We start from the raw sequence: 26,067 nt of genomic DNA on the forward strand, positions 1-26,067 counted from the left end.
GAAGTCAAAAAGGATAAAAGAGTACATAGAGTTAAAGCTCAACTAGTGACACATCAGTAAAACAGGATTCAACACTTGCTGTCTGGAACAACAGCAATTTGGAGAGTAAATCTGCCTTCCAATTAAATAAGGGAGAAAATAATAAATCTTTGATCCAATGTTCAGTTTGATATGAGCATGTCTTCCGCTGCAACTAATAGCAATCACCTGCACAGTTATTTTTTAAGCCTGCTCTCTCCCTACATGTTTCTAATGAGAGTAGAGGGGATGGAAAAGCACATCTGTGTATAGTAGAGAAGCATGTACAAACATGATAGATTCTTAAGCAACCTGAAATTGTTTCACCAACTAGCAGCTGTCCCCAGATGATCAGTAACTCTCTAGTTACTTCACCAGCAGTCAAAATACCTAACAGGCTTTGAGAAGAACAGGATTTCTAAAATATTACTAATAAGGCTTACATATTAAGATATAATAATATAATAATTTACTAAAAAGAATTTAGAAGACACATCACAAATAAAGAAATTGTTATACAAGTACCCTAATTTTTGACACTGGAAACTAAGAATCTGATCACAGGTTTGACCTGATACAGATATTCTTATGATTCTGAAGCCTTTGCTATTGTAGAATTTACTATTTGAGATTGCCAGTACTCAATGAAAGCAGAAAGGCAAACATCACTTTTTAGATGAGTACACCTAATATGCTACATATGCCCAGCAAGAAACTAGATTACAGGATTCATTAGGAAAAGAGTGGGGAAAAAAAGGAGAGGTACCAAACACGAGAGTGTTTTTACCCAAAACAAGTATAAGGGAGGATGAAAAAAGAAACAGAAGAACTATTAGAGATACACTCTGACTCTATGCATAATAGAACCTGGCAGGATATGAACTGCATAAGCAGAGCATCAATATATTGAAGGCATGTGTTGAATCAACCTGAAAAAACTGTCACATCAAAGTATATACACTGTTCAAAAGTAATGAAAACTCTTTTAAACTTTAAATCATATGAAATACTTAAGCTAACACACTTGATATATGCCTGGAACTAAATACCTGCCTTGCTTTATATCAATGTGTTTATCTTCCCTAATGTAAGCTGACCTCATTCCCATGCTCCTGACAACTGTCAAATCAAACTGATAGGGTCTATTTTCTCACAGTTTTCTTTGAGAGAGTTACTAACATCTATTTTGCTCATATTGGGGTGTGAAATATTTCCAAGACCTTTTATAGTTTTGGAGTGTATTTTGGACAAGAAGACTACGAAAAAACAAACAAACAAACAAAACAAAAAAAAAAAATCACAACAAACACTACAGTCTAATAGCAAGCCACAAATAAAGGATAAATACTTCAGAAATTCTTAGGCTAAATTTCACAGCCCTCAAGAAGAGAAAAAAGTTCTCAGCATATCTTACTGAGAAGGACTTTCAGAATACAGATAAAGACATTCAACAAGTATGAGAAATAAGAAGCAGAAACCAATTTTATACTGAAATTTACAAATAAACACATTACCCACGCCAGAAATTACCCAAATGGCATGAACCTACTTTTTATTCTTGAATCTCACTTATTATTTTTTTTTTTTTTTTTGTCCAGAGTCTCCTCTGAACAGGGTGTATAAGAAAGGTAATGTGAAAGGCAAACGCACAGAATGAACAAAGGTGAGTAAGGCCTCTGACATAGGAAACAACAAGGAAGAAGAAAAAACAAACAAACAAACAAAAAAAACCAACCACTTTTACCCAAAGGCAGAAAACATAATGTGGACTGTTATCATTACAAAATACATATTCTCAACAGTTTTTTATTAGAGCTGTAGGCACTGTTACAAAAGAGGACAAACTGTGGGCAAAGTGAAGCTTGAAGAACATTTCACATGCACAATTAACTTCAGTAATGTCACTTCTAAGCAAAAATCTGTAGCATCATGATAAGAGAGTGAGTGAACACAGACATCATCACTGCACAATTCCTCCTGTTTCTGAGCAGTACAAAGGGGATAAAGTCAGAATAAAGCTGAACAAGCTAATGCCAGAAAAATCAAAATGATGGAGAATGTTACTGAATAACATCAGCAACCAAGAGAAGGCATTTGGAATTATCTTGCAATTGTAGATTTCTACAAAAAAAAAAAAAAAATAAATAGAGGTATCATCAAATAATTCTGCAATTCTCTTCCTCAGTACAAGAAATATGCATGACATCAGCCCAGACTTTTCAAGCCATTGGAGTTGATGCATGCCATGCTCTCAAGTGACTGTGGCTGAAATACTCAGTTGAAGGGCTGGACAGACTTCTTATGGCAGCAGACTATTACATTACAAGTAAGACAAGATGTGAAATGACAGCCCAAGAGGGAAATCTCTTTATATTTGTTTATTTGAAACAGAACCACAAGCAGTCAGAGCAGTGCTCTGTAAAGTTAAAACAAGGACCAGCACTATAAAGCAGGCAACAGAGTGGCTTTACAAAGCCAGAAAGCTGTATCCTGGATTTGACTGATTGTGAGGCTGAGGGGGATGCTGAAGCAGCAGATAAAGCTGATGTACTTGTAAACTTTCCAGCTGAGGCTTTATTTGTCTGGTTTGGTACTCCCCTCGGTGGGTGGGGAAGCTAGGGACTGGCTGACGTCACCCAGAGGAGGAATAAAGCACAGTGCTTGGGGTGACCACAACATCCCAGGAGTCAGCTGCCCTGTCCTGCAGGTGCCCAGCACACATCCTCCTGCAGTTCAGCCCTCATACACACCAAAGGAAAACAAGCAGGAACCCAGCAGCACCCAGCCACGATGCCACAGAACGTTATTCTTCCAGGACCGGCACCCTGGGGATTCAGGCTCTCAGGAGGAATAGATTTTAACCAACCTTTGATCATAACCAGGGTATGTGCTTTGTTCATTTCCTTTGTATTTGTTGTATTTGACACCTGTTGCAGATTTTTGCCCTTTACTTTTCTTAAGTTCAGAGACACAGATGAAGCTGTGCACAGATCAGCAAGCAGCTGCTGGCTCTGAGCAGAGCTAGCCGAAAGCTAACTGCTTTGAGTTTTGTGTCACATTTCTATAACTTTGTTATTGGTCTAAAAGAATACTTCTAATTATGCCCCAAAAATTAAATTCAAGTGCTCTGGCAGCAGGAAAACTTTGTCATGATTTCCCCAAGCATTCAGATGAGAAAATGAGTTCTGAGCCTCTGAAGGCCAGAGCCCCACTGCTCCCAGTTTCATTGCCTGCCTGAGTGCTCACCAGGGAGACATCGGCTGGCAGGCAGCTCCTCATGCCTGCAAGTTTGTGTTCTGCAAATTCTCCGTGCCAACTTCCTGAGATGAATCTAACTTTAATTAAACTGAAGTTTGCATGTTGCCAGCAAAAGCAACAGCACCTGCTTTTAAATCTGAAAGTTTTCCACTTTCATGAATGTTTAATTAAGGAATTATCTAAAGTTATCTATCCTAAATATGCAAGAGAGAATACGTCTGTGTTTTCTGCCATATTTAGTAACAGACAATTCACGTTAACCCCCCACTAAAGGGCAGGAAGAACTCAAGCCTTCATGTTCCCATGATTATGAACTATTAATTGCAAATTGCTTATGAAACAAATTACTTGATGAAAGGAGCATATAAGCAGACAGCTGCCATGCATCTACAGATTATATATATCCTGTCATTAAGTAGACTTGTATTTCAAATTTTTTTTAATTGTTATTATTTTGAAAACTGCGTTAAACACATTAAGGATCAGAACTAGTTCTCCTTATGTTTTTGCTGCTTTTTAGCACCTCAGACACACTGAGTATGCAATGCATGAGCCACCAAGCCCCCGGCACCTTCCCCCCCTCCAAAGCCCCGCACTATGACTCAATATATACACTATGTCTGGTATTAAATAAACATCAAAAGCCTTGAAGGATGAATGTCACTCTTGATGCCTTGCAGTAAATACACTTCTAAACAGGCGTCCACAGAAGGCACAAGCCTTTTTATATTATACCAGTAAGAATTAATTTCTTTTGATCACTTACTCCAGATTCACACTAGCATAAACACAATTACTTTAAGTGTAAATAAAAGAGAGTGCACAACTTCATAAAAAACATTCATAAAATATAACAAAAAGCTTTAAGCAAACAGTAGACAAAAAACAATGAATAAAGAAAAAAAAATCTCTGGATTTTTTGGGGCCTTCATTGCCTTTTATGGGCTTCCAAAAGAAAAATAGTTTCCATTATCTCTAATGAAAAATATTTTAGCGGTGTCTGGTTTGTATTTCCTTTGTGTTTAGATTAAGTGCAATGAAGTTTAAAACTACTGTAACAAAGGATGTTACTATAAATGTAACTTTCTGAAGATTTTACAATTGACTCATACCTACCAAATGTCTCACAAGACACAAGTCATGGGCTTTTAGCAAACTATGGCAATACTCAAAAATCACATTGCAAGTAGACCTATGAAATAATGCATACATGTATGAGAAAGAAGATGTTTATGTTTGCTTAGCTGAAGTTTAATGATTTTAATGGTAGATTTGTGTAATCTTAGGGTTTTTTTCGGTTGTGGTGGTGAGTTTTTTTTGCCACATCATACAATTAGAAGAATCTTCCAATAAGTATTGTGCTGTAGATCTTAACCACTAGTAAACAATTTGTGGGATTCGCATACCCTGCTTTTTTGGGCCTACGTGTTCGTTTCATAAGAGGAATCAACAGTAGTCTATTCACATTTGGCTCAACTGTCCTGACAAGAAATGCTGTTTGCTATAAAGAGGAGGACAGAAATTATTTTCAAACATTTTCAATAAAACAATTGAACAGGTGTACATTTAGGTGGCTATAACAGCCCCTTGTTCAACAAGAAAAAGCTTTTACTAGAACAAGTCAGAGGGCCCACGGCAGAGGAGATCATCATACACCTGTCTAATGAACAGATGCCATCTCAAAAATCCATTTGCAATTTTTCCAAGCAAGACAATTCTCTTGACTGTTTCAAGCAAATGCAAAGACCACAAATCCTGTGATCTCTGAGAGGATGGAAGAAAGAAGGGGGATAAAAATAGACACATTCAGTTAGATTCTATTAGGGTCAAAAATGATCAGCTAACTGGAAATAAGGAAAATGTTTTTTTAAATCCTTGGAACTCTACAAAGATGAAAGAAATTATCTAAGCAAAATGATCAAAACCCGAGTATCATGAAACAGAACAATTTCCATCTATGTTGAGCAGAAGATAACAGTTTGGGTCACGTATTTAAAGGAATGCAAACCTAGACTTCAAGTCATATTAAATAAAGCATTACACAAAATTAAAACTTCTGGAGGTTGGAGTGAATGGTAAAACATTATTAACTCTAGATTTCAGTTCTGTTTTACTACAAACTTTTACAGATCACGATGCAAGTATTTATATTAATTCAACTTCATGTTTAGCCTCTCTGCCTGCAAACATTCAAAACTTCATAAAGTAAAAGCTTAAAATATTTATCAAAGTGTGAGTCTATTAAACAGATGCAGAGTGTTTTTCTTCAAACAGATACTTTAACCATGTGGGATAAAGAGTTATCTCTGTCAACATCTGAATGCTCAACAGCTATATTATCCAAATAAAAAGGATGCAGGAGAATGCAGGAACAATAGATACATCATACAGATGTGTCTGAAAGAGCAAGAAAAAAGTTTTCTGAAAGTACCAGTAGGATCTATCTCACAAAGCAGGGATGGCCAACAAACGCTGTGCTCGTAACATTTTGTAAATAGTCACAATGCACATTTCATAAGTCACTAACTAGTTCCTTAAGATACGGCATCACTTATTGAGGTACCTGCAATGTCAATGCTATACCTGTAACACTTTGTGACCACAGAGTGGTCCCTTTCTTCACTTGAGAAAGAATGACAGAATGGCTGGTTTTGCCCATTATATTTAGAGCATTAGAGAATTTAGCAGACATTCTAATGCCAGCGGCCTCTCCTGCAGTTGTCATTCCATGCATGTCCTCCACATGCTAGACAAAGTCGGGAACAGGCTACAGGAAGAATGGTCTCTCCCACCCATTTCTTGCTGCAGTAATGTAAGTGGTCTCAGTGGTTTATTTAAACTAGCAGCTGTTGAAATTTGACAAGCAGATCACTCTGGGGTCTCCAGACTCAGAATCTGCAAGAAACTTTCTTGATCCATATTGAAAATGATTATCCAGGCACCTTAACACTTTGTTCAATACAAAATAGGCAAGCTTATCCTTTTGGATGTTGGTGGGGCTAATAACCTCCAGCTGGTTACAAGCACCTGTTTTGAAAGCTTACTTAACTCATGTGATAATAATACATGCACTACAGCTTGTTGCAGAGAAATAACAAGTTTACAAGTAGGAAAGCAGGAAAAAAAAAAAAAAAAAGACTGCAAAACCCTAATTTCCTCAAGCATTCAAACTCACTGAACATAGATGGACAGCTAGAAAGAGTAAAGAATGACTGGCTGACATTTCCCACTGTTTCAATAGTGATACTCTTTTTGGCATGCATTGTTTGGTATTTCACCTGGAAGAATCACTGTTACTGAAGTGCAGTAGGACTGAAGAACTTTAAGGAATTCAGGATCCAGGTTAGACATGAATAAAGAGAAAATATTATTTCAGTATTATTGGCATTTTTATGATTACTTAAATAGACAACATGAGAAGGCAAGCTTGCAGGAAATACACTCACTCCTGTATGTTGTCTGTAAGCACAGTGAGACCACAAATGTCCTTCTATATTCCCCAGTCAATGAAAATCACACACATGAACAATAAGCACAACTATTTAGCAGAGTACTATTTTGCTACTGCCTCAGGTTTTAAAGAACATCACCACTTTCTCAATCAAATCACACAACGGCAGTTCAGATGAAAGGCTCAAAGACAAGTTAAAGTAATTACAGAAATTAAAGTGGAACCTATTTAATTCAGAAAGTGTGAAAACAATTTTCATCTACTTTGAAGTTATGATGAATAAAGCACGCCTGTTGATCTGACAATAAAACAACAGAGAAACCACCAAAACTGCAAAGGCAAGGCTTTTGGGAGAAATCAGACAGTTGTTTATATACCCACTCCTCCCACACCCAGTCCAGCAGAAAATAGAATGAATTTCACCATGCTTCCCTATCAGCTATTAGGTATGAATGCAACTTCACTCAGAATTTGTTTTTCAGATTACACCTGGAAGCAAGGCTTCTACTGCCAACTTGTGCCCTGGTGATGTTATTGTGGCTATCAATGGCCTAAGCACAGAGAACATGACACACAATGATGCTCAGGAAAGAATTAAAGCAGCTACACACCAGCTTTCCTTGAGAATAGAGAGGTACGTGAACATATCTGCTTATTTCTGAGAAAAGATACTGTACAATCAACCAACCAAGATACTGCAACCATTATGTAGGTTAACTACATCAAATAATTCTGAGAATTTCACAAAACCTTTCAAATTACACACATGCAAACCTACCTCACCAACTCCACATCAGGCAATAGTCCCAGAACACATCCTCAGGAACAGGATTAACTTCCATCAAGGAACTCTCCTGAAGAATCACTGAGCCCTATCCCTCACCGCCTCTACTGACTTCATAAGCCTTATATTTACCATAGGGAAATATTCTTAGCATTCTTGGGAAATAAAAAGCTGGAAAGGGCCAAGCAGAGGCCTTAGCTAGCTATCACTTGGTCAGTTACCTCAGTATTCTACCACTCTCAGCTCCAAGCACTTATCACTGCCTCCTGCCCTCAAACACAGGTGGAAAAAAAGTAGCTAAAAAAACAAAAAGCTCTCTTACCTGAAATGCACAAGCCCAGAAATTTCTTACAGTCATTTCACTCTGCTAAAGCTACCATGAGGAACAACATCCATCTTCACATCCCCTAAATGTGTTTGTTCAGCCTTTAACCAAAATCACTTTCCCAGCTGTCTCCAGGAATCAGACAACTCTGACCAACCTGACGCCCTTAGGGAGATGCAGCACTTTGTTCCAGCTGACCACAATATTCCTTTCCAAATAAAGGAGTATTTTTCTTGGAAGAAGAATCGTCTAGTTACTAGAGCCCAGACTCTAGATTAAAAATTCCTACACTTAATTGCAGTATATCAATCTGTTACAGGCTGCCACATACCATTTAACAACTCTCTTAAGAAGTATTTAAAAACATGGTAAATGTAATTTTCCATGTGAAGTTTCAGCAAATTTAAAAATACTAAATATTTGGATTTACATAACAAACAGTATTACTGTATATACTGTATATTAATGTTTAATGTTAGTATTGCAGCATTCTAAAATCAGCTGCCAAATTTTCCTTTGCCTGTGAAGTCAGAATTGTAACTGTTATTTATGTGTTGCTATCTGCACTGAAGTAACTGAAAGAATATCTATGCAACATCTATTTACAGCTGGATATATACCTTGTGTACCTAAATTGCACCCTTCCTCCTTTGAAAAGCAGCTCTTCCACAGATATTGTGGTCATGAAAAAATAAACTGATATTGAGGTTTAGGAAAATTCCTAATATATACATCTATTTGTGCAAAATATTTAAGATATCCAAAAAGCTATCAAACATTTAAAAAACAAAGCTGTAAAAAGCTTGCTCTACTCAAAACAGAAACTGACTAGTTCTCCTTTGCATTCCATTAACTTTTAAAAAATTATTTCCAATTCTTCATAATGTAAGTAATTGAAAAAATATACTTTTTAATACAGTTCACATATAATACACAAATACTGTTAAAGCAATTTCATGTTAAAACAGTAACAAAGCGTAAAACAAACTACACTTTCAAACTATACTAGCTTTTACCAGAGATATATAACTACACAGGAATTCAAGTTCTTTAATCTCTGCCTTTTTCTCTTTGTAGGGCACAAACTAAATTATGGTCGCCGCAAGTTACGGAAGATGGCAAAGCAAATCCCTTCAAGATAAATTTGGAAGCTGAACCACAGGTATGAATTCCTTAAATTTACCTAAGCATTTTCACTCATGTATTTACACTTCAAATGATCTCCTTTGTGGTCATTAAAATTCTTTGAATACCACTCCATCCATTATCTACCAGTTTAAGCAAATACGAATCATAACAGTTTTCAGATATATAAGCATCACCTTATTTGATGGACGCTTTAGTTTTTCAGCTACAAATGAAACAAAATTTTAACAAGCTACAACACATACCCATTTTTCTTTAAAACTGCACATATCACCACAGTTCTACTATGGATAAAAATACCTCCTTTTATTCTGGTACTGTTTAAGTTGCTTTAACTCCTTCAGAGACTTTCTGATGAAGTCAGGAATGGATGTCAAACACCAGTGCAATGCGTCCATCACATCTCAAAAGTCTTTTTAATGTAACAGGTAACACAACAGGGAAATTCATTAATGTTGCTTCTCTCTATTTCCATGCACTTTTACACTGTACTACAGAACAGAAAGTTACAAAACTGTTCAACGCCCACGCACTGATCAATAAGCAAATCATTCACCACTTTTGAACAGCCTGATCCTGTTTCTTGTACGTGAGCAAAGTAAATCCACTCAATTTAAATCCTCCTTTCTCTTAAACTAATACCCAGTTCCTGTGCAAATCTTTGAGCAGAAGTTTCCATGTTGTTATCTGTTAATTGTCTAGCTGTTGTCTATAACTAGTGCTTTACTTCTTTCGCCACTCCTCCTTTAACATACATAAACATTTGCTGTAGTCTCAAGAGAGAAAGGGAAAAGAGCATTCTCATTGCAGGTCAGGATCAAAGTTAGCATGCCAAAGTGTTTATTTTGTGTTACCCCAGGGAAAATAAATAAATAAATAAATAAATAAATAAATAAATAAATAAATAAGAGCAGATTCTATTTGAACACATTCTATGCAGTGAATGCTTCCACCCATTCTGTTCTCACAATTGCACTCCAAAACATGAATACAGCATTCTGGTGTTCTAGTTCTCTCTCCGTTCTGCTCTAAAGCCTTTATGTTAGACGATACAGCAAACTTCAAGAGAAATAATCCACCTTCCTCAGCAGTAAGAGACAGTATAATGAAGAAACAAAATAGCTATTTTAAATGCATATTTCTGTGGAATAGCTGGGATATGCATAGAAGACATAGCAGTAGAACAAAGTGACTACAATCTGTACAGAAAATGATGTAGGTATGTATTACAGGACCGTAATCCCTTTTACATGTATGCTGCATTCCTAAGAGGAGCTGTTAGTTAAAAATAAATCATAAGATTTCTCAAAGTGCTATTTGGCAGGCTACTGAAAAGCAGTCTCCATTGGGCAGTTAGAAAAAATATCTATCCCAGATTTAAACAGCTAGCATCTCCATGTGGTACAGAGGTATGTCTACTTCTTTCCTTTATCAGAAAATCAGGAGTACTAATTAATTTCAATAACTATCAGGTATCAGAAAAGCAGCAATGTTAGAAAACAAATATGCTAAACCATCCTCAGGACAATTAACGCAGTTAAATTCTGCTGAAGAACATCCATCAATCTGTTCTACCTGTGTGAAAAAAATATAGCCTTTTTTCTATAAGTGCTGAAATTTTAAACTTAATTTTATGGCGTATTTTGTCACAGCACATGAGACCCTGTGGTGTGTATACCAACAATGCAAGCAGCAGAATGAAAATTTGTCAGATGACCATTTACAGCACAGCTACAATCTGCATAAATCACAGTAATGTGTGCTGCTGTCTAACAGTGAACGTAAGCATTGAAGCCCAGGCGAGTGAAACAAAATCTAAAAACAGTATAGTTCAAATGCAAATCCCATTTATCCAAAAGTATTGCACACACTGGTTGGTCTACAAAAATGGAAAATCACCGAGTTGTATAAAAAGTATTTCTGACATCTGCATAACAATTAAAATTACTCAGAAGGTGACAGATGTTATAAAGATAGTTAGAGCTTTTCACTTACATGAGCTTTTCAGATACATGATCTAAAGTACACTAAGAAAGTTTCACAAGGGGAGAAATCAGTAATTTAAAATCAATTAGTAGCTAACTATATAAGAATAAGACTTAAACAATCTTCTTAATTAATGATTTTAATTTGCAAGCTAATAAAAGGTAGTTATAAATGAAAGTAAAACATACTTTAAATAGTTCAGCAAATCAACAGAAGGTCAAAGAAAGCTTACTTTAATTTCAGCAGATAGAAGGTGTTCTGTAGATGCTTGGAGATGGTTATGTGAAAATTGATAAACAGTTAACACTGTGCCTAGTTTCAGCTATGGAACAAGAAACCTTTACACAGCAGAAAGCTTTTGCATTAGGCTGAGCAGCTCCAGTCATTTGGAGACTAACAGAGGCAATTGTCAAAGCAAATAAAAACTCCCCAGAGGAAAAACTAGTGGAAGAGAATATAAAGATAACAATCCCAGCAAATAACTTCCAGTGGCAGTTGCTGATCAGGAGTTCTGAAAGCTCTTGAAAGCGTTCCCATATAAGAACCAACCACTTCATTTTGTTAATCTGGAGCAACCAATAGCACAATGAATAATAGGAAATAATAGACTACTTGAAGTACTGCTAATATATTTCCCTCGTATGCTGTAAAAAAGTAATTTAGAACAGAAGGTTCTCAAATAAGATAATTAAGAAAAGACAATCAAAGTAAATGACAAACTGAATCTTATTAAAAAAAAAAAAAAACAAAGAAAACAAAAAAGAACCCCTCATATATACTTTTCTACTATATTGTTAATGTAAAACAACACTATCACCTGTAAATTTTTTTTTGTCATTTACAGCTCTTTTAATCTCAGGTAAAATTGTTTCCATCATCACAATTTCTTGAATTGTTTTTATTTGTGTTTTTTTTTTGTTTGTTTTGTTTTGTTTTGTTTTTATTCCTTCTATCTTTGCTTTTGAACATTCTGTTCCCTGTTACTAGACCTCTGGCCTTAAAAGACATAATACGTTCCTTGGAAATATAAATATACTGTATGCATACATAAGTCTATAAATCTAAACAAAACAGAATATTCTACCAAATTTATTACTACTTCTAGTCAAGTACTGAAATTATACACTTACGCTCATGTTGTTTGAGGACCTAGCCTGTCTTCTGTAACAGCATTCACAGAGATTTTAGTCACAGAGTACCTCAACATGTAAACCTGTGTGTACTCATGGCAGTTAGCCCCAAAGAATGCCATCGTACAATCCTTGCTGCATACACTTCTACAGACTTCTGGGGCTGTGTTCATATTGTTCCTGACACCTGTACCAAAATGCAAAATGTACTTAGTCATGCAAAAAAAAAAAACCATCAGTCTTGAAGAAAAAAAAAATATTAAGAAATGAAATACCACAATTATCACACATTCCTGATTGTGAATTTCAACAACATCCAGTTCTCATTTTGCTTTTGAAATAAAAGAGGACTTTTTACAGACTCAGTAAGATCCAATAAACACAAGAGCTGGACTGTTTTTGCTGCTGTATGTTCTGTCATTGATATTTTATATGAAGAGATGATTTTAAATTAAAAAGGAGTTAATTTAAGTTGAATTAACTGCAAGTACTTTTTTCAAAACTGTTATACTGTAAATATGCTACTCTGATGCCACGTCTCCTGTGCTGTTCATTTGTCAACCTAATTAAATGGGGTGAAATGACAGTGTTCCTTGTTGCTTTTGCTTGCTTTGTATTCATACGTGGATTTAAATAAATTTAAAATATTTTGATATTAATATATTTCATGAGACATGAACCTAAACAGTAGTTGCTTACTTCCATTTACTAATAAATTTTCTCAATTGCAATGCAGTTCTGACAGAAAGAAACAAAGATTGCAAGCACAACCTTTGTGCACATCTATCTGATTGCTTCTTTCAATAGTCTCTTACAATGTAATGCTGCTAAACTCTCCCATTTAATACAACTGCTTTTACTGTTTGCTTTTCCTGACTGCACATTCTATATAACCATGACTTTTCTTTTCATCTGTTCCTAAATATATTCCTGCAACTGTAGCTTTAAATGAAAACTACGGAGCCAGTTCACATTCAGGTTATCATAATTTCAAAAATTAAAATCTACAAATGTCAAAAATGTGTCCATGCTTATCTAATCTGCTCTCCTGAATTACTTATTCATATTCATATATTCATACTATATGCTTACTTAATCTTATTATCCTGATTTAAGTATTCAAATTGTATTGTATTTGTTACTAATTTGTTTTAAGTCAAATTTTTCTAGCATTCCTAAAAGTTAGCATAATCTAAGAAAGGCATTTTTGCATGTCAAAAAAATAAAAACTTTGTTTAAAAAACGACGTAGCAGAACAAGAAAACTCCTTTGCATAACTTGCAAGATTTAACTGAAAGACCACAATTGCATCAGAATAATTTTAATACTGAAGATGTTGGGTATGTAATAATTAAAAAACACGTGACAGCAAATACACAGCATAAATTGTACGTAATGATTAAACCAATCTGGAATAAAATTGATAAGGGAATATCAGAACAAACCCTCCATAGGTCATATGACACTGTGCGATACCAACGTGATTACATACATTGTCTACGGTATTGTAGCATTACTCCAACCACACTTTTAAGTGTAGAATATAACTTTCAGGAATAAGAAAGGACTCAGCATGTGTGAAAGTTCTGTCCTCGGTTCAGATTTCATCCTCTGTAGATTTGCTGTCAAGTGGCCTAAACCTTAGGAAAATCAAACACAAGGCAAAATACACATCCCACATCCAAAGTCAAGATAGCAAATTGGCAGAGCTAAGCTACGGAAGTACCAACAATCTCTGCTATCTTACCATTGAAACTTCCAGTCTCTAAAGAAGAATGCCATTCAAACTGTAGAAACCTCTGTTAGGAATGAGACTTTTTTATTCTATATCGATCAAGTGCACACATAGCACTGTCACTGAAAAGCACTGCAGGACAGCAGCAAAGGATGATGGACTACAGTATCAAACACTCTTCATCCACTGAATGTTTCTATAAGATGAACCTAAACAGTGTAAAATCTAGAGAATACAACAGGTCATCTCACTCATTTCTTCTTGAACTTTCATGCTACTCACAAATGTGGAATGGCTTCTGGTTGCTCTGAGACAGAAAAACAATCTCTGAATGTGTACGGCTTCAGAAGAAAACAGAAAATTCGTAGAATAATATAGTATGCTTGCATCAGTTAAAAAATAACAAAGTTAAAAGTAAAAATGCAGAGATTAACAATACTGATGTCAGTTTTACTCATTACTAGCTTTGGTGTGCATTGTAGCTCTGTGTATTTTGTCTGCCTATCATGTACAGGAATTCAAGCCTATTGGTACAGCTCACAACAGAAGGGCCCAGCCTTTTGTTGCAGCAGCAAATATTGATGACAAAAGACAGGTAGTGAGCTCCTCCTATAATTCTCCAATTGGGCTGTACTCATCTGGCAATATACAAGACGCACTCCACGGACAGCTGAGGAGTCTCATTCCTAACACATCACAAAAGTGAGTACTGGTATTTTTTTGTGTTATATCACTATCTGTTCTGTTTTCAGTTAAAAAGTCCAGCTCTTGCTGTTTTTTTCTGATAATCAGGAGTTTGTTGGTTATCCAAAAAATGAGTGATAAATGAAGCAATTTTTTCCAACACAGAAAACTCTACATTCAACTCTGTAGTAACACTGCAGGTACCTAGAATTCTCCTCCCCCTACTGATCTGCAACACTGCAATCTAATTCTTTTCTAATACCTTTACTTTGCAGCTTTTAAGTTCCAGGAATGTACAAAATAAAAAAGGTTACTTCATAGTTATGATTTTAAAGCGTTATCAGCAACCTTTTAGCTAGAAGTAAACATTTATAGGCCTATAGAAAGCTATTTTAACCATTTTTTCTTTACAGGATATGAACTACTTTGAACACAAGCATAATATTCGGCCCAAACCTTTCATACTCCCAGGCCGAAGCAGGTTATAAACTCTGAGTGCTGTGATGAGTTTGAAAGCATGGTGTTACTTTTTAATGGATACTCACAGTTTGCATTAATATAGCATACTGAAGCATCTGAAATTAACTTATGGTGGTATATTATGTACGGCTGGAGTTTAAAAACCTGAAGTGCTTAACTTGCAGATATCAGGCTCAAAATTCAAAATTTCCGAAAGCAAACAGGTCCAGGCCCTACTCTCAGTTATACATATATGATTCTGAAATAACTGCAACCACAAACCTGATTCAGTTTATAGTGTGGCACCAAGTATTGTACACTTAGAAATATACAGAGCTTTGAAATTCTGTCCAAAAACAAATGTATGAGATATCTTCACTTGCTAAATAAAAGATAGGTACTTCTGCAAGTTAAAGTCCAGGCTGTGTGGTGATTTTAAGTTAAAATTTCAGCAGATAGGTGGTCAGAAGATATCCTAATGACTAATGCAGAGCTAGAATAACTACCTACTGTTACAGACGTGTATATCTGTAAAATGCAGAATAGCTTATATATTAATATTAATTGTTTCAGTCTAATATTCCTCATCATAGCTGGGGGTAGAATGTCTAATTTACTATTATTTGCAGTACTAAATGCAGAGGGGAGAGGGAAACAATGCAAATTCTTTCAAGCTCAAAAGGGCTCAACCAATACAATATACTGCGATGTTATTTTCGATGCTTTCTAGCAGTAACAGGTTTTACCAGTGGATTTAGTGTTTTGTATTTCATTCTGAGGGCCAAAAATGCCTGTATGCTATGTTATACTACTTCAAGTCTGACAGACTAGACTGAAAAAGCAGAATAGTTGATTCCTGCATATAAAGGACAATCTCATATGGACTATCAGTTTTGTCAGATGTATTTTATTTTTTTTTCACTATCTGAGTGACAAAGAGGAAACTAATAGACAGATAGAGACCCATCCTTCCATGAACAAAAAGAACGATGTAGAATGGAGAAAACATGCCCATCTCTACTAGGAGGCTGATGACAATACAGGATAAATGATAACAGCCTTTAGGAAAAACGTGGCCTCTAACTACAGACAGCATTTATATATATATCTAGAACTGAGTTTTGGACATTGAGGTACCATTTGTGGGTATCTAATCAGACACAGAAGTTCAAATGAGTGTATGGGAGCCTACTCTCAATCTCCCAATATTTTCAGAGATAATGCTGAATTAAATTGTCCGTTTTCCAGCTTGTCAGAAGAGCACCAGCCTACCAGAAATGTAAGAAGTTTCAGAACTTCAGTTGGCTACGGTCTGTATAGTGTTCTAGCATTGCAGAAGTCTATATTTAAAAACTGCACTCATTCATGGATAATCTTAATTCTACAAAATTTTGTCTGCCGCACAGTTTATCTCCTACTTTTTCGTTAGTTTGAATGAAAAAATATTCTTTGTTAAACACAGCAAAACAAACAAAAAAATCCACCTCCAATTTGACCATGTATATCCCTTTAGAACAGACAGCTGAAGGTAAACAGCACTTTGATGACAAGAGCTGATTCTAGGCTGTGGGATTGAACTAACATTCAACATTAGCCACAACTTTGGATTAAACTAACTGGAAATTATATTTTATATATGATTACATTCTATTTATACTTCATCCTGCTTTAACACCACTTCAGCTGCTAATAGCAAGATTTACACTTTTTCTGCTCTTATCCTATTTTTTTCCACTTACTAACAGTATCAGCACTGACAAAGCAAGATGCTGCAGAGTGTATGCTGCAGGTGTTGTTTTAATTTTTTTTTTTTAAGATTGTGAATTTATAAATAGCCATATATATTAATATTTTCAGCTGACTCTTGTTGGGTGATGATACAGAATTTGTACTTTTGGTTTAAGACTTGCCTGTCCTTTCTGAAATTAGCTTTCTTTTCATATGTCTTTAATTGTAGAAAATGTATTTCCCTTTAAATTTTTAAGAAAGTGGTCCTACACAAATTCTCCATTGAATCAGGGAGAATTTGAGTTCTTCTCCATGCAAGAGTATCTCCTGAGCAAAGTATGATCAAATTGTGAAATACAGTATTATTTTACAGGCTTACACAAAATCATTCAGCTAAAGAACTAATGGAAAGAACTAATGGAAAGAACTAATCACAACAGAGGAAAAAGATTTTTATCTTCTCTTGGTTCTGAATATCATATAAATGGCAACAAATTACACAACAACAGGAAAAAAATATCCCTGGAATCAAGGAAGTCTCTGAGATGCTCTGAGCAAAATACTGAAGTCTTCAAATTAGTGACAGTGAAAAAGACTTCAAGCTTAATGTCTACATTTTTACATTATTTTACCAGACCTTTTTCACAGATGTTAGTGCACATTAACTCTAATTCAGTAATATAGAGCAACATCAATATTTCTCCAAAACTGTACATCTTCTTTATTTTATATAAATTACATGCAAAATCTGCTTCAAAAGCAGTAAAATGAATATTCTTGTGAAGGACCATTTTATATTCTATTAAAAACACTGTCATTTAGAAAAGCAAAAGTACAACTGGCTGTTAAAGCATTTTTTTCTTCTATGAAATTTTCAACAAATACTACAAATAAAATATATTGATAAAATAATTTTGAAAGACGAACTCACACAGAATTTAAGGAAATCTGGGCAATGTCATATTCATTATTTTACACTACTTTAATTTCTTCAGATGTGGACTGAGATGGATTATGAAGTGCAGGGCTGGAATGGTGCATTTAGGATTCCAATATTGCTGGTGTTCATTCTGTCACTGGCCTCACTGGCATGTACAACTCTCATAATCTTTGTAGGCTACTCTTTTGAGATCTTAAGAATTACTTGCCTACAACAAGTTTTATGGAGGCTTAATTGGTACTCAAACAAAATCTAGCGTTCAAAATGCAAATTAATGTTGTGTTCTGAAATATTAAATTCATTGTTTTTGGTTTTTTTTTTACCGCCTAAAGAAAATGCTTGCCAAAATTTTAAGGAACGCATTATAACTGGCACTGATGCTTTTTACAGGAAAATGCTTTTCAGTGAGTACACATACTTTTGCTTTTCTCTACTTTCACTTTCCTGTATTTCTTACATACATACGCTTGCTAACATCACCGTATTCCTGTACTTTTGTCTTTATTCTCTATAATCCGATGCGCACTGCACACCTTTCTGCACTCTGGCTGTAATCTGTAATTAACACAGTGGATGCAGCACTCCTTCGGGGATTGACTGTGGCAGTGGACGTAGTACCCCCTCTTCAATTAGCACGGTTAGCTCCATCTGCCCCACCGAGCTGAAAGCAGTGTCTAGGATGGCCCCTAACGTTCCCCTGGAAATGGAGCTTCCTGGTGTCAAGATTGTACATGCTCAGTTTAACACACCTATGCAGTTGTACTCAGATGACAATATCATGGAAACACTGCAAGGCCAAGTTTCTACAGCTCTGGGGGAAACACCCATAATGAGGTAATTAGAGAGTATGCTTGATATTTATGAATATATGAATTTAGAATGTACCAGCAGTCATGGGCTTTAATATCACACTGTTTCTTCAAGAATGTGTAAAAGGGTTAAAGACAAAATAAGTTATTTAAAGGCATTGAATGTTTCCATTAAAACACTAGTAGTTGATGACTTTTAGTATTAAAGAGGTCTTTCAGAATTTATAAATAGCTCAGAGGAAATAATCTTAAATTTGTAATTAATAAATAAAAGCTGATTAAAATACCTGGACAACTTGCTGACTGGTCATTCCAAATTAAGATTCTGATTCCCTCCCAAATTCATAATTACTATCACAGTTGGTATTTAATAATTTATTAATTTAATAATCTTATTAAATTATTCTTAATAAATGATTCATTAATCATCATTAATGCAATATTATTATTAGGTCAAATTTATTTCAACTGCTGAAGTTAGGAGATCTTGTGGACAGATATTCATACTATTTAACTCCCTCTTGGGACAATTCATTCAGTAACTAGCTTTTATCAAAAAACAGCCAGTTTGACTTTCTAAACCTAAAAATAACCTAAAAATTAAAAGATTATTTATGAATTTTATTTACTAAAGTAACTAAAAGTCAGGTAGGAACCTCACCAATATGGACAGCAGTGATAAATAATAAAAACTTTTAAAACTCTACTTATCTTTACAAGGTACAATTAATCATTAATTTTGGTTTATCTTTATTTTTGCTTAACAGTACTTACTTTTTTGTTATACAACAGGACTTAATAATTTATAATATATATGGTGTAAACTAAAGCTAATCACTAATACCTTAAATAAGCAGTAATCACTGGCACAAATAAGCCTTCTTCAGCACTTTGAAGAACTGGGCTGAAACTAACCATAAAGATCAAATTTATAAAGAAATATTTATGTTCATGCTAATTTGATGAACACAAAACTGTACTTCATCTGAGCAATGTTAATCTACTGCATTAATGTTTACCCTCAATAACAACAACAAGAATAGGGAAAAAGAAAAAAGCCAAATGGCTTTTTCTTTATACTGTCATAATGGATTAAGCCCAAAGTAATGAGATTTCACAAAAGCTTGTAGTGTTCTCAGTTTGAGAACTGACTCTCTGCACAGGTTTAAAATGTCTTTTCTGTTACGGCATTCATTTTTACTCTGTATGAATTTAGGAATGTTATCTCATAGATTTGTCCCTGTTTTTTGCCTTTTGTATGTAATTGTATTATCACTTGTTTGGATTTCAGGAATATTTTAGTCAAGAAGAGAGACTGAGGGTCTGAATTTGCAATAGTGAAAATCTTTAGAAGTGAGCTTACTCTACAGATTAAAAGCTTATTATGAAAGAACACATTTTATACCAACTTAAATACGGCTGTGAACAATTTGGTTGCTCAGAGAAGACACAAAGAATTAATGTAGTCAACAGTAGTTATTCCTCTTACTGTACTATGTGACAGCCCAGATGTTATTCTGGGAAGGTAACAAAATCATCTAAATCAAAACCAGCCTAATTTCCTATGGAATTAGTTGCTTTTTTTCCAGTGGCAACTTATCCAAGGTACAACAGACCATAGAAGGCTTGTTGTAATAGGAAATTTAAACTGGACATTTACACAAGTATCAGTGAGATAACAGACTTCACTGAAGTAATTTTTACCTAATTAGTCCCAGTAGCAATTTGAAATTTATGGATGTCACATGTTCGCCTCAGTTTCCCAGTACGTATAGTTATCTGCCCTTTCTCTCAGACATTGAAAATGTTAGTTAGCTCAATCAATTTTAAAATTCAGCATGATTTAAAATACCACAAAACATTTTTGGTAAAATCTTTTGTTTGCAGGTCACAAGAAATTCAACCATGAAACACTATCTGGACAAGAATTTACCTTATATTTTTGTCATGAAATTGCCATCATAAAAGTCACATCCCACCCTAATTTAATTTTAAAAGTAGATTTTCCATTCACCTGTGTTTATCTGCAAATGCAGTACCTACTTCAGTCTCTTTCTGTCACCTTCATAAATTAAGTAACAATTAGATTAGATAAGTAATCATTATTGTAACTAGTGAATGAGCCAACTTAGAAAAGCATGAATACTTCGACTTCATGGCACTCTCCCAAAGTGTTTGCTTAGGTTTTGGCTGACCCTATGTAACGATCTGGTCTGTGATTTTATCAGCATTCCTGAAGCCAGCTGCTGTGAAAATGGAATTTCTGGATACTGGACCAGAGAGCATCTGGTAATACAGCAGTTGATCACAAGAATGCAACTGCTTTGAAGTTAAACACAAGTACTGGCCTATTTCCAAATGCCCTTAGAGCCAGAGCAGTAATTATGGAAACAGCGTCATGAGTTCGTAGACTTATTTTTGTAAGAATTCCATGGATATCTTTTTCAGTACACTAGGCTCCAGAGAAGCCTATATAAAGCAGTGCTACCTGGAAGAAACAGTTTTCCAGTGGCTGGAGAAACTCACATATATATCTCTATGGCTGTTTCCTGAATCACATTCTATGCCTGGCAAAGCTGTTCATTTGAAGTTATGTCTGTTAACTGCATTCTCTGCTCTTCCTCCCTGTGATGCAGTGACCCAGCTCCCACGGCAGTGCCTCAGTCTGACGTGTACAGGATGCTGCACTCCAACCAACAGGAGGAGCCCAGCCAACCCCGCCAGTCTGGCTCCTTTAAGGTGCTCCAGAATTTAGTCTCCGAGGAAGGTGGTTAATAATAACATATTCTACCTGTTCAACTTTTTTTTTTTTTTTTTTTTTTAATATTTGTGAGAGAGGGGAATTAGAGAATAAGAGAGATCAGAGCTGCACAGATTTCTGACAGCCCAAGTCTTTATAAATCTGACAAATAGTACACAAGCCTAGTAACATTTTTCCCCTTGCTCGTATGGCTAGCAATGTCTTGTGTTAATAAAACGGTGATGTTAGTTTAAGACTGCTAATGTACAAAATAGTTTGTAACTGAATGATAAGTTTTATGTGTAAGAACTTGTGGGACACAAAAAAAACCACACTCTCTTCCACATCCAGAAAAAAGAGAATTTTAAGCCAGCTTCTAAGAGAAGTTTCACTCATTCCTTCTCCATTCTAAATGAAAACTAAAGAGGACAACACCACTTACAGTCATATTTCCTCCAAATGAAGAAGTTTTGAAAATAACAATAAACATTATTAAAGGCTACAAGTTTCTAATATTTACAATTACATTAAGCATAAAGAATAAAATATAACCAAATTTAAGCTAAGATGTGAATATTATAAATATTTATAATTTTTCCTTTTATATCTAAATATTTATGAGAGAAGGAATGAATGCGTCTATTTTTTCAGTACACATATTATTGTGGGATTTTATTTGGCATCTTCTTTTATATTTTATATAATTATTATATTATATTATTTATATTATTATTATATAATTTTATATTTATATCATGTTACAAATCTTTTTGAACTCATTATATTGTTGTATAAATAAGTAAGCTTTCAGAGAGGTTGTGACTCTGTTAAGGCCCTATGTTAAAGCCAAATCCTCCTCTTTCTCCTGTTTGTACCCAAGACCTGCTATCTAGAATTTCTGTGTGTTTACGAGATAGAGAGCAATATATTTTTAATCAAGCTGCATCTGCTTTTTGGCTGCAGTACACATCATTGTTCCCAATTCTAAAGACATGGGATTGGGCTCACAAAGCTTATATCAAGAAATTATTGGGCATAAGTGAAAGCTTGTAAACACAGAAGTACATATTTACAGGAAAAGATTTAACTGTAGCAGACACTTTTGTATCAGCCTGTATTTAACAGAAATATTTTGGATTTCAGATGGACGTCCAGTGGGTACAAGAAGTGTGAAAGCACCTGTAACAAAGATACCTACTGGCCTGCCTGGAGCCCAGAAAGTACCACAGTGTGACAAATGTGGGAGTGGAATTCTGTAAGTTGTTTCTGCTCAGTTTTATAAATTTCTAGCTTAAGTGCACATCCCCAGTTTACATCTAGATAAACTACAGGTTTGTAGGTTGTTCCATAGTATAAAGCATCCTCCTGACAAGCCAGTGGGAGCATCAAAAACACTCTGATCTGTTTTGAATCTGCCAGCTTTATATTCTAATGACATCACTAATTTCAGCAAAGAACACAGATAATGATGAGGAAATGAGTTTCATAAATACATTAATTTATTCAACGTATTAATAGGTGAGACTATACGTAAAGTGTTACAACCAAAATAAAATGTTCCTTTAAACTGGTTTTCCAGTGAGCTATTAGAAAGCTTATGTCATCATCGCTAACGCATTTTATATTCTACTTATTCAAATTCATCTTACAACTTTAAATTCTCTAGAAGCTGGCAAAACCACTGGAGAAACAAATTAAAGGCCTTAAAAGAAACACCTAAAACTTATCTTGTGTTACATTTAGTTTCTTTGCACTCTAAATTCGTATGAATTAATTGCTTTTTCTTGTTTTCACACAGAGGAACAGTGGTGAAGGCACGTGATAAATACCGACACCCAGAATGTTTTGTGTGCTCTGACTGCAATCTTAACCTGAAACAAAAAGGCTACTTCTTTGTGGAAGGCCAGCTATACTGTGAAGCTCATGCACGAGCTCGCATGAGGCCACCAGAGGGATATGAAGCAGTTACTGTTTACCCAAAATGCTAGTCTTACATTAGCACACAAATATACGCATGCACACGAGAAGCCATTAACAGCTTAGAACAGCAGTACAACTGTCAGGACTTCTGTCTGAATTCAAAGTAGCAGCTTTTAAACTTTCTCTTGTGATATTCTGAGGTGGAAGTCCCTATTAATCAGCAGTAACATACCATACCAGTAAAATTCAGCTAAAATTTTATCCTTGAAGTTGCCAATACAGCTCAATGGAGTATGAACTGAAACAGCTGTACAGGATTAAAAAAAATAAATAAAACAATTGAAACATCAGGGGTATTACACAATTACTGAGGTATATGCACCCAGTTGCTGTAATTAAGACATTATTTTTAACATGTTAAGAATCTAATATCTGTACAAATAGCAAACCAATCAAAAGCCTCATTGTGCTACAGGCTGGGCCACACCCAAGAAAGAAACATGATCAATCATTAGAAAAGAAGCTATTTTACATGGATACTACAAAACAATGAGATGTTCGTGCCTGTTTCAACCATTCAATTATCACCAATGTGTGCCAAAAATAGATTCTGCTTACTTTGCTTTCAATTTGGGGTTATATTTTCTTAATTTTCTGATGCAGCAAATGTGTTAAGAAATGAATGTCATTTCATATAATAAAAGGGCTAGTATCATAATGATCATTTAGTTAAGAAGCAAAATAATTCTACACTGTTTAATGATTTGCAAATGAAATCACCTTTCAGCTCTCACATCACTTGGCAGAAAATTATTGTGAGGTAGGCACACCAATACATTATTTTTGGGAGAAAAAAAAAAGAATTTGTTCTATTAGGAATTCACTGCAAATTGAGAATGAAAGTAAATTTAAAAGCCTTTCCACAGAAAATGTTTCTTTCAAGTACTGTTCATTTTTTTGTTTCCTCTAGATTATTCAATTTCCGTAATAGGAACAATGGGAAAATATCACCATAGTATCTTAATTCCTGATAATTAAAACTTGGACAGCTTAAAAAATGACTGATAATTAACATTTAGAAAGGAAAGATCTTTTATGAAAAGACTGGTGAACTCACAGTTTTCAAATGAATTTCTGAATTTCTGAATGTTTTGTAAGGGCTCCATTGCTTTCAGGTAGGTATGCCAGCTGCATACACACACGCACATGACAAACTTCGCCTTAGCCTCTTCCAGAAATACTTAACATAATACTTAAATTCATAGCAGAAATGAACAACTCAGTGACAAAGAATCTTACTTTTCTCACTCTAAAATTGAAAAGCTTAGAATGTAAGAAGAATCAGGAATCAAAATAAAAGGCTGTATACAATTTAGATTTATTTTAAAAAATCAGATGAGTCCCAAAGCCTGAAATGCAATGTTTGCATATTCAAAGACTTTATATCTGTTTTAGTATTATTTCAGAATTAAAATATTTTAAAAATCTATGTGTCACTGTATTCAGAATTTAAAACTGCATATCAAAAGCATATAGAGGCACATCCCTTTAAATATTAGCTAGCAAATTATTTTCTGGCACAAAATAATTCCGTTCCTTATGTATCATGAAGGCTATATGTAGTATTTATATTTTTCCACTGATAAAGTTCATAAAGTAAACCTAAAAATCATTTTGACAGTGAGAGTGCACGTGTCTATTTTTACAAACTTGCAATGCGTCATTGGTGTTTTTAAATAATTGCTTAATGTTCATTTCTTTGTGGAGCAACTGAAGGTAAAAATAAATGTACTATATATGATAAGGATTCCGCATTTCTTTTCAACTGGTATGAAAAATGGGAATGTATGAATGTCAAGTGACTTAACAATAATAGAAGTTAGGCATTTTCAGCCACACAGGAAAGAATGTTTTGGATTTTATCAAACAGCTGGCCAGAATGAAACAAGTTTTATATTAGACATTTGAGCATACAACCTAGGCAAAATCAGCTTTCTGAAAGTGAATACAATGATGTGCTTTCAAAGCTGAAGACTGTCTTTAACAAGCCAAACATATCAACTAAAAACATGAGGAAATTCCTGGAAATGTAGCCATAAGAAATATTAGGTTAAAAGAAAGCCAGAGAACATGACCTGATGACAAATCCGTGAGTGAAGTTCAGTGGCATTGCATCATGACATGGTGCTATTTTAGGAGGTTTGAGGTCTGAGATTATTTTGATAGAACTTGAAAGCCTATCTAATTGCAAGTACCAACCTACGTGCAAACCTTTACACCACTGTAAAACGAAAGAAACATCAACGTTCAATTCATTCAGATTCAAAAATCCTTGATCCTGATAGAGGAATTGGAAATTGGAAATCACATCCTACCTTCTCTCCAGCCTGAAGATATTAAATACAGAGAATTAAATGTGAGAGAAAGATTCAGCACTTCTCTCTGCAGCACACTCAAGGCCACGTTCTTTACCTCTGGTGGGTGTCAGGGCTTATTGGCACAAATCCCATACATACAAAGTGTTCAGCTAAAGAACGATCCACTTTATCTGCTGGCTTAAGAATCGCATACCCACTAAATCAAGACAGCGTAATACTACTATGCTGCTCAGCTGTGTCCAGACTTTATATATATTGCAAGCTAGAGAGAGCAATGGCATTTATTTTTAGATGGAGAGAAGGACAGTAAGTGTGACTTCACATGCTTGTTATCTAGACTCTTCAGATGTCGATCAACAGGTGTGAAAAGCTTTCCTCAGCTATGTTACTACTGCATAAACAACAGGGCTATTCTAAGATGAGCTGGAAACGCATGAAATTTTAACTCTTCAAATGAGCAAGACAAACATTGCATCTAAACATACACCAGATTGGTTTACAGAGTGCTTCTGTATCAACTGTTCCAAGACAAATGCTTTCATTCTCTTACATAATGTCAGAGTGCTACCAACAACC

At 35.0% G+C, this 26,067-nt stretch overlaps 2 protein-coding genes across 9 annotated transcripts in view; one reads left to right on the plus strand and one right to left on the minus strand.

Moving 5' to 3' along the window:
• Nucleotides 1–26,067, minus strand: part of CUNH4orf47 (chromosome unknown C4orf47 homolog) — a 94,525-nt gene that overhangs the window by 37,543 nt on the left and 30,915 nt on the right. The gene's annotated exons all lie outside the window — the stretch shown is intronic.
• Nucleotides 2,681–24,914, plus strand: PDLIM3 (PDZ and LIM domain 3). 2 transcript variants are annotated; one of them, XM_042811842.1, is made up of 8 exons: nucleotides 2,681–2,901; nucleotides 7,210–7,361; nucleotides 8,914–8,998; nucleotides 14,931–14,998; nucleotides 18,215–18,478; nucleotides 21,090–21,220; nucleotides 22,337–22,448; nucleotides 22,992–24,914. In XM_042811842.1, the coding sequence occupies exons 1-8, from the start codon at nucleotides 2,809–2,811 to the stop codon at nucleotides 23,179–23,181; spliced, it is 1,095 nt and encodes a 364-aa protein (XP_042667776.1). In that variant the 5' UTR covers nucleotides 2,681–2,808; the 3' UTR covers nucleotides 23,182–24,914. The 2 variants fall into 2 exon arrangements, with proteins under 2 accessions (XP_042667776.1, XP_042667775.1); XM_042811841.1 differs by lacking the exons at nucleotides 14,931–14,998; nucleotides 18,215–18,478 and adding an exon at nucleotides 14,348–14,535 and having other exon boundaries at nucleotides 2,684–2,901.

This window comes from Centrocercus urophasianus, unplaced genomic scaffold, assembly GCF_019232065.1.
Source record: "Centrocercus urophasianus isolate 14NV4802_14NV808 unplaced genomic scaffold, USGS_Curo_1.0 seq_13, whole genome shotgun sequence".
Classification (NCBI taxonomy): domain Eukaryota; kingdom Metazoa; phylum Chordata; class Aves; order Galliformes; family Phasianidae; genus Centrocercus; species Centrocercus urophasianus.